Raw genomic sequence first — 10,518 nt, 5'->3', positions numbered from 1 at the left:
AGAACATAGATATCAAATTTGCTATAGTCAGCTAAACTTCCTGTCCGCCATATTGTTTTTCTTCAAAAACCTACTTTTTCGAACTCCTCCTAGACCGTTGCTCCAATTTTCACCAACATTGAACCGTGTCATCTTCAGACCATGCCGACAAAAAGTTATGGATTTCAAGTCGATAAGTCAAACCATTTTCGTATACCGGAGCAAAGAATTTGAGATGTGATGCAAAAATTACCCTTGAAGCTGTATCTCTACAATGCTTTGACATATTTAGACCAAACTTGGTACGTGTCATCACAAGCATGACCTGAGGCATTATACAGTGTTTCGGTGCAGCGCCACCTACTGGAGTGGAGATATGAAAAATTGTTATTTTGCTTATAACTTCTGATGAGTTTGACCAAAATTCATAAATTTGGTATGGGTCATCAGGACAATGCCCTGAAAGAGCCTGAGAAGTTTCGGACCAGCGCCACCTCGTGGTCAAAAGTTATAACAAAATATACAAAAATGCTAATAACTTTTGTCTATATTAACCAATTGTAATGAAACTGGTCTCTGTAGATTCCTTGGGTCATGTTGAGAACATATATATCAAATTTGCCATAGTCAGCTAAACGTCCTGTCCGCCATATTGTTTTTCTTTAAAAAACTACTTTTTCGAACTCCTCCTAGACCGTTGCTCCGATTTTCACCAAAATTGAACAGTGTCATCTTCAGACCATGCCGACTAAAAGTTATGGATTTCAAGTCCATATGTCAAACCGTTTTCATATACCAGAGCAAAGAATTTGAGGCATGATTCAAAAATGACTCTTGAAGCTGTATCTCTGCAATGCTTTATCATATTCAGACCAAACTTGGTACGTGTAATCACAATCATGACCTGAGGCATCATACAGTGTTTCGGCGCAGCGCCACCTACTGGAGTGGAGATATGAAAAATGGCTATTTTTGCTTATAACTTCTGATGGGTTTGACAAAAATTCATAAATTTGGTATGGGTCATCAGGACAATGCCCTGAAGGAGCCTGAGAAGTTCCAGACCAGCGCCACCTTGTGGTCAAAAGTTATAACAAAATTGACAAAAATGCTAATAACATTTTTTTCTAATTGCTCACTGCTGCTGTTGGTCTGATGCTCCCAGCCATGTTGGCTGGCTTTTTGTGCCGTTTTTGTGCTTGGCCCCGTAATTGCTGCTTGCAGCTATATTTATAATTGAAGTTAATGGTAACCATAGTACCAAGAATAAATACATAATAATAATAATAATAATAATAATAATAATAATAATTTGGCTCCTGGAGGCACCCAAAGCAGTTCCACACAATGCTTTAAGAAAGAGTTTTTCAGGAAACCTGGATGGTTCCTTTAATTTTTACAGTGTAGAACAAAGACATTATCAAAGTCACACATCAGTCTGAGATTTTCACAAACAGCATCTATTTATTTTGTGTACCTCTTCCCAAGATTGCTTTTTTATTGTTTCTTTCTGGGTGTAATATAATGATGTAGCACTTTGGGGCAAATATGGCCACCAGTAAACCAAAACTGGAAGCCAGGATGGCAAATATCTCCACAGCCACTGCATATTTTCCTGGTGAGCTCACATATGCGGGAACAAATGCAATCCATACAGCACAGAAGATCAACATGCTGAAAGTGATGAACTTTGCTTCATTAAAATTATCTGGGAGGTTTCTGGCCAGAAAAGCTAAGAGGAAGCTTACTGCTGCCAACAGTCCAATGTATCCCAGCAGTAGAGAAAAACCAGCCACTGAGCCAATAGCACATTCATATACTATTATAGACCTAATATATTGGCTATTTTTATGGGGTGTTGGAGAGGCAGTTGATAGCCAGACTGCACATATCACTACCTGGAGGGCTGTTAGGATCAGGACTGTTCCTCTTTGTTGAGCTGCTCCAAACCATTTCATCACACCTTTGCCCTCTGGTCGAGATGACTTGAACACAGCTATTACCACCATAGTCTTGACCAGGATGCTGGAGATGCACAAGACAAAGCTTATGCCAAACACAGCATGTCGTAACTGACATGTCCATAACTGTGGCCGGCCAATGAACAGCAGCACACACAGGAAACACATTTTAAGTGACAGCAGTAGCAGAAAGCTGAGTTCTGAATTGTTTGAACGTACTACAGGAGTTTTGTGGTGATGAGCAAAGATGAAAATTACAAGAGCACAGATACAAGTGCCAAGCAGGGCTGCAGTGGTAAGAGAGATGCCCAGAGGATCCTCATAGGATAGAAACTGCACTTCTTTGGGGATGCAATGATCTTTTTCTGGGTTGGACCAGAAATCATTTGGGCATGCTATGCACTCAGTTGCATCTGTACATTTGAAAAGGAAAAAAAAAAAGAAAAAAGAAAGAGCAAAAGAAAATATGGTTTAATGTTATAGTTAAAAAATACATTAATGTTTTATTTTTAGTGTACATTTTTCAACTATACCTCTTACTATTTCTCACCTGTTGTGTTAGAAATCTCTCCATCAGCACATGGTAGGCAGTCAAAACAGCAAACAGGAAGGCCCTTTCTTGTGGCTCGTCTGGATCCCGGAGGGCAGCTCTCACTGCACACAGACCGTGGGGGCTGAAGAGACATCATTGTTATTATTAAGGAAAGCACTGAATGTACACTACTGGCTGTGCTTGTTTTTTCGACTCTTATTGATTGTGTTCCCTCTAACTCTTATTATAAGACTGACAGACGGCAACGGTTGGAGTTAAAAATCATCATTTGTGTTCTACTTAAGAAACAAAGTCACCTACATCTTGGATGTGCTGAGGGTAAGCAGATACACATCAAATTTTCATTTTTGGATGAACTATCACTTTAAGTGGATGTAAACGGGTGGGTAAAACTGGATATGTGTCAGTATATTACATCCATGCATTCAACAGCCTAATTAAATACCTGTCTGTCATTAATGTTAATCAAACAACAAAGTATGCTAAATAAATTTTTAAATAAACCTACCGTTATCTGAAAAAAATATTTTGTTTTTAATTTACTATTGTTTTTGTAATTTGCTAATTTGCTTCTTTGTTCTTTTATATAGCCTAACTAACTTAAAATTAACTTAAACTTAAAATTTCTCATATTAGCCTATGCTCATATTGCCCACCCCATTCCCACCTTTACATATAGCTGATATACAATGTATTGATTTGAAAGTTTGAAAGGGTTTTAAATCTTCTAAAATATATAAAATCTTTATAAAATATAAAATATAATTTCCCAACAGCAAAATTGTGGCCAGTGAAAATGCTGAGTGGCTAGTAACTTTGGAAAACCAAATCACTAGCCACAATGTCAAGCCCTGTGTATATATATATATATATATATATATATATATATATATATATATATATATATATATATATATATATATATATACATTTGCACAAATGATGATATTACAAAATAAAATTACCTTGTTTGTCTCATAGGGCCAGTATATTGCATCCTTATCCAGTGTCAACACCTTCCCTGTTGTTGCCCCTTCATTTACCACACCAACTCTATGGACAATTGTTTCTCCATCAGAGCTCGGCTGCCAGTTCAACACATCATAGATGGCCAGAGCATCTCCATTCTCATCAAATGACACATGATCCCCAAAGGCTGTGGTGAAGTTCACTTTCTGCAGGTAGTGTACCAGCTGTACAGTTTGAAGATGTGTGTTATACGTTTATATGATATTTTAATATATATAGCACACAGCAAATTTTGCTTTTCCACATTCAGCTCTTTAATATGCCTGGAGAGAATATGCATTATATATTTGAATCTTACCTGCCAGGGTTTCAGGTTGGATATGTCGGCACATCTATTCCCACTGAATGGTCCTCTCCCTTTCTCACACTGCATCAGATCATGAACAGCATGTGCTAAGGCATAAACTGCCTTATAGACATTGTAAGAGGCCCTGAGTTCTGATACATCAGTGTATGGTGTGTCTGTGCTGCTTAGATCCTCTTGCCCTGAACATTTTTTTTCTCCCTCTCTGCCTCTAGTGTCAAAATTGCACCCAAACATGTTTTCCCAGAAGATTCTCACCATATTGTTTTGTGAGTTGTTGTCAGGACGAAGGTGTAGCAGAAAATTACCAAGCCCCTGTATCTCTCCTCGTCGGATGGCAACACCTAGTGTACCCCCCAATACAGATTTAAGTCGTGAAGCAAGAAGCACAGGTGAGGTGGCCCAAGCCTCACTAGCAATCCATTGTCTTCCTGTAACATTTTTTAAAACCATCTCATCAACCACGGGCAACAAATAGCTTGAAGTAGAAAATACAACCACCACTTTTGCTGTGGAGCCTTGAATGATTCCAACTATGCGTTGTATTTCCTTCTGGTTGTTAACATTGGGCAGCATCTCAGAGAAGGCCACACACCCTCCAAACTCCTGCACATCCTGGTAGAAGGATTGAGCGGCATTGATGCCATAATCGTCATCACTATAGAGGAGACCCACCCAGGTCCAGCCAAAATGGTTTAAGATCTGAACCATAGCCTGCACCTGGAAGGCATCACTGGGGATTGTTCTGAAGAAAGAGGGGTACTTTTTCCTGTCACTCAAACAGGAGCAGGTGGCATAGTAGCTAATCTAATTAGGAGAGATGGAGAGCAGAGACAGAAAGAAAGATGGAAAAAATATTATCAGTGCCAAAGAAATTGTGATTTATTAGTATTATTTTATTTATTTATTTTTGTTGTTGAAGAAAAAGATATGTTATATTTGCACACAATATTTTACTATTGATATTGACAGTGTGATTACGGCATAGTAGATAATCAATTATAATGTCATCAAAACAAATTAGAAAAGGGTTGCAGAAGAGACTGATAAACATACAGTGATGTGCAAGTATTTCCGTTTTAGTCTGTTTAGAAATGATAGTTTCCTGAAGAATCTTTTTTTTTTTTTTTTACAGAAAAAAAGAAAAAGAAAAAAGGTTAAAAACCTATCTCTTACCATAGGCAGTCGAAACAGCCCCAGGACACTGGAAATTGCAATAGAATGAGTAGAACCTGGATCACCTATGATTCCAATCACTGGTGGTGGGCCTTTACAATTGAGGTCAGAGAAGGTCTCCTCTGTCCCACTAACCAGAGCTGTGGCACCACGGAATGCCACTCCAAGCCTTAAACAGTTGTCGTAGATCTGGTAACCAAGTGTGATGTTTGGCAGCAGGTGGGGATTGTTATTAATCTCATCAATGGCAAAAACCATTGTTAGTGCTTGCTGGAAGCTTGTCATATAGAAGCTGTAGAAGACAATACAAATAAAATTAGATTATTTACTGAATACTGACAATGACAATAGAAAAATTTATAATACAAGATTAACTACAAAAAAGATTTACAATTTTTTCATACAAAGTTATATATGCAGTGAATAATTTCAGCCTTGTAACCTGTCATGTAACATGATATCAGTTTCTTAGACTAAGTCATCATTGACAATGTATATGTAGCTATAAAAAATAGCATTCCATTTTCCAATTATTGCCTTTAAGTGTGCTTCAGTTGGTGTGGTCAAGACTCACAGCTCACAGTGTGGTAGTTTTGGCTCCGTTCTGAAGCTCAGCTCGGGGAATGCTTTGAGGTACTGAACCTCAAACAAACCACCAATGAGCAGGTCTCCATCCTGGTACATCCCATTCAGCCTGAAGTGTCCCTGGAGCTGACAGATACCTGAGCTGGCCATCATTGCTACATAGATATAGTTACAAGACAGGAACAAATAAATATGCAGAATTAACCACATCCCTCACCCTTTATCTTGCTATGTGCTCTTCCCTCAGCTCACTGAATTATCATAAAGATTGTGTGTGGCACTTATATATATATATAGCAGGCGGTGCCATTGGCCTCTCTGGAAATGAGGACGTCAAAGCAAAGCAAAGCAAAGCAAAAAAAAAAAAAAAAAAAGCATTAATATGTTTTTTCTAATAATTATTATTTGTATGTATCTTGTATGTATCAAAGACAACATTTGGTTCCTTTTAACCAAACCATAAAATGGTCTCAAGATTAATAATCAAAAACATGATTAAAAATAACAAAACCAAATTTTTTTTTTCACAAAATGGCATTCACAAATAAAAATAAAATAAAAAAAGATTTATAAATACACAAATGTATTCACCAATAAATTGAATGTTTTAAAATGAACTCAATTATATATGTAGGTTTGTTGAAAATAATTTTTGTGAAGAATACCTTTGCAATTGTAAATCTTGTTTTGCAAATTTGAAGTTTGTGAATCACATTTTGTGAATATTTTCAATTTATATTCATGAATTCATGATGAATCCGACTCCATATAAATTCTTGACAGTATTCAGTCTGACATCTAGATGGCAGTTGTGTACTTTACTTTTTTTTTTTTTTTTTGTAAGACACCTGTGGTCAATTATAAAGACCTGCTTAATCCTCTTGTGTTTATTACAGAAGCTCTGAACATAGTTACTAAGATAGTTATGTGATGTGGCACGGCCCATTAGCCAAATAATATTATTAAAGTTTTATTACTCTTTCTCTTTTTCCTTTTAGATTCTTTTGGGAAGAGGACATTAAGGACATCAGCCACTTAAGAAATTATCAAACTTACTCATTTTTTTATTACAATAAATATTATTAAAGAAACAAAGGAAATAGAAATAAAAAAGTCAATTTAACCTCACTGGACATGGATCCCAGAGCCCACACGTTGTGTTTGGTGTAATTAATTAAGTCAGCGATTACTCTTATTTATTTATTTTTTTGTAATAGACTATGGAACAATTCTATATAAAACAATAGTGGATTTATCATCAAAATCTAATGTCTAATGTTAAAATGTTTCCCTTTAAATACTTCAGTTCAGTTCATGAGTGCAATTTTATATTATATATTTTAAAGAATTAAAAAAGCTGGTTGAAATTGATATGGGACTTAGAAAGTCATTTGTAATAAGTGATGCATTACTTTTTTAGAGAGAGTTAGTACAGTAATCTAATTAGACTGTTAAAGATTTAAGCTAGTAATTAATTACTTTTTTTAGAGTAACTTGCCCAACACTGCTCACATATCACTGCATGAAAAAGGTCAAATCTGGTAATATCTGGCATAGTAAACTGCTGTGTTATTTCAGGTTTGCTGGATGTACAGTATGTGGAAAATACTTGAGCCAAGTTACACAAAATGTATCTGTTACTGATGTAACCCTCGTTCCATGATGGAGGGAACGGAGACATTATGTCGACTGACAAATGGGGTCTAACTTGCTAGCCCCCATCACCTCTGAGTTTTAGAAAAATGGCCAATGGAATTGACAAGCAGAATTTGTATGCAGCCACTCCCCGTAAATACGGGTATATCCCTTAAATGCATATAGCTAATCATTCTTACATATTCGGGTCGTTATCGACCCGGATCAATATCTAACATGGAAGGATCTCTACCTGTCGCGATAATATAAAACTCCTCTGATATTAGAGTAACAATTACAGAAGAATAAAATAAATCGTATTTTGTTACCTTTTGGAGCTTGAAAGGGCTCATTCTGAGCAGATGTTTTATGCCATCATCACTGTCCTCATCAGAGCTCATTTCCCAGTACATTCAGCAAATAATGGGCTAGTTTTATGTTTCTGGTCAACGAATATGAGCCCATTCGCGATCTCAAACGTATTCTCAAAACTATTTCATTTTCAACATCTTCAAAATCAATATTTCGATCACTAACAGCTTCACCAGATCCATCCAGTAACAGTTACAGTCATATTCGATGCGTTCAGTACTTACTCTGCAGTAAATCACTGAGCCATTTCATGTTGTTATTATTATTTCCTTTTCTGTTTGAATGAGTCGTCACTTCAGCATTGTGTATCAGACACTGCCACCTTGTGGAATAAAGGTGAATCGCACTTATTCCGTCATCTAAGATTAAATTATTGTTGTGCAGAAAAATATATGTACACTCATACACACCTCGGGTCGTTTGCGACCCTATACAATTTTTACAAAAAATGCATACAAAAATAGGCATTCTTTTATGATTTTATGATTTTTTTCTTGTTATATTCTTTATAATGAATTGATTGAGGAATACCAAGAAAGTTGATGTCTAACTTTAAAAAATGAACGAGGAGGAGGGTAGTGAATGACGTTCATGCATTTAAGGGATATAAGATGGCAGCACTTATTCAATCATTCAGGTTTATGCTGTGGAGCCGAGAAGAGGGCCCCGGTCATTCAGCAGTGGTTCAGGGTTGTGGCAGGGGGACATAACGAGGGTTGCGTCAGTAACCAAGAAGTTCCCCATCTGTCAGTCACTAAAACATTATGTTGACTGACAGATGGAAACCCTAGGGAAAGTGCCACAACCACTGAACTGTATTAATGAATATCTTCATTGCCATGTTGAAAAAATGCCCAACAATGCAGGGGATGAGGAGAGGGTAGCATCTTTAGAATAATAGAGGGTAACACTTTAGAATAATGGTATGTCAATTATAAGTAACTATGCAGTAAGTAATGCAGGACTAATGAGTTGTACTACTTTAACGCTTCAGCTACTACTATTAACTAATATAGAAACAAACTTAACTAATCAGTAAGTAATGTCGAATTTAGGAGATAGTTCCTTATTAGCTAATCATTAATTACTGAAAGAGATTAGCATCATTAATAACTATTAACTAACTGACGAGTTGTAAAGAACATTATCATATGTCTGAGACGTAATCAGTCATCATTTTTACTCAGAACATGGTCATAAAATACATCACTAATTAATCAATTCTTCAAAAACTACTAGTGATCTGAACCATTATTTTAAAGTGAAAAAGATGTTTTTCACTTTAAAATAATTATCCAGATCACTAGTAGTACCTGCATAGTGACTATGTAACACTTGAGTAATTAATGATACATTTCATGACCACTTTGAGAGTAAAAAATAAATAAATAAAAAAGACAATTGCACTCATCTCAGACACTTTAATGTTGTGATTAGTAATTAATTAGTAATTCTTTATAATTTGTCATAATTACCTATTAGTTATTAATGATGCCAATCTCATTCTGTAATTATTGATTAGCTAATAAGGAACTATCTAAGTAGTAAATTCGATTTTACTTACTGATTAGTTAAGCTTGTTTCTATATTAGTTAATAGTAGTAGCTGAAGGGTTAATGTAGTACTACTCATTAGTCCTACATTACTTCCTGCATAGTTACTTATTAATGATGGACCATTATTCTAAAGTGTTACCCATCTTCTCTTTCAAGTTTTTGTATTACATCACACAGTGATGTGTGAATTCATGACAGCATTGATAAAGCACAACTCCCTCACACCTTCAGCACTCATACATTCTTATTTAAAATATTTAATACCACTGAACTTACGGAACCAGGCACTTCTCACTGTACTTCACCTCTAGCAACACCATAACATTTTGGATGCTGTTAGATTCAGATTGATTGACTTGGTCTCATGAGACCAGAGGATTCTCATAAGTCTACATTTTGTAAATATGGGCCTTGGAAAAGTCTGATTGACTTTATTATGCAAGTCTAATTGACTTTATTATGCTTTGGCTACAGTAGATAGTTCCAGTGAGGACAGCAACTATGCATGTCACTTCTGCAGACTGCATCTTACTCTAGGAGTTAAACAATCACTCTTTTCAGCTTTTGCTAGCTCTGAGACACTCACTTGGTATTTCTCCTGCTCTTTGTCTAGCAAAAAAAAAAATCACTCTAATCGCTAAACGAAAGCTTAAAATGAAGGCCTGATTATTTCAGGGGCCCTGTCACAAGTCCATTGTTGTTGTTGTTTTGTTTTGTTTTTTTCTTGTGTTACTTTTGTTATATTTTCACACTTAAAACAAAGATTTGGTAATCCAAAAAACTGCCATAAACTTACACCAGAAAAAAATTATTTAGTTTTTTTTTTAGGAACTTTCAGGAGGGTGTACTAATTTTTGCAATATAACTTTTTATCACTTTGTTAAGATATATATACACATACACATGCACATACACATCGATCAGGCATAACATTATGACCACCTTCCTAATATTGTGTTGGTCCCCCTTTTTTGCCAAAATAGCCCTAACCCGTCCAGGCATGGACTCTACTAGACCCCTGAAGGTGTGCTGTGGTATCTGCCACCAAGATGTAAGCAGCAGATCCTTTAAGTCCTGTAAGTTGCAAGCTGGGGCCTCCATAGATCTGACTTGTTTGTTCAGCACACCCCACAGATGCTCGATTGGATTGAAATTTAGGGAATTTAGAGGCCAAGTCAACACCTCAAACTCGTTGTTGTGCTCCTCAAACCATTGCTGAACCATTTTTTGCTTTGTAGAAGGGATCATTATCCTGCTGAAAGAGGCCACATCCACCAGGGAATATCATTTCCATGAAAGGGTTTACATGGTCTGCAACCATTGTTAGGTAGGTGGTATGTATCAAAGTAACATCAACATGGATGGCAG

The 10,518-nt window shown here is 36.3% G+C and overlaps 1 protein-coding gene across 1 annotated transcript; it reads right to left on the bottom strand.

Moving 5' to 3' along the window:
* Positions 1 to 1,439: 1,439 nt before the first annotated feature.
* Positions 1,440 to 8,970, bottom strand: LOC137022690 (extracellular calcium-sensing receptor-like). Its single transcript, XM_067389129.1, has 7 exons — positions 8,958 to 8,970; positions 5,577 to 5,742; positions 5,003 to 5,294; positions 3,821 to 4,633; positions 3,459 to 3,686; positions 2,491 to 2,614; positions 1,440 to 2,353 (listed from the first exon to the last, which is right to left on the bottom strand). The coding sequence occupies exons 2-7, from the start codon at positions 5,738 to 5,740 to the stop codon at positions 1,440 to 1,442; spliced, it is 2,535 nt and encodes an 844-aa protein (XP_067245230.1). The 5' UTR covers positions 5,741 to 5,742; positions 8,958 to 8,970.
* Between the last annotated feature and the right edge of the window lie 1,548 nt (positions 8,971 to 10,518).

Source organism: Chanodichthys erythropterus, chromosome 7 (assembly GCF_024489055.1).
Source record: "Chanodichthys erythropterus isolate Z2021 chromosome 7, ASM2448905v1, whole genome shotgun sequence".
Taxonomy (NCBI): Eukaryota; Metazoa; Chordata; class Actinopteri; order Cypriniformes; family Xenocyprididae; genus Chanodichthys; species Chanodichthys erythropterus.
This window is presented reverse-complemented; position numbering and strand designations above follow the sequence as displayed.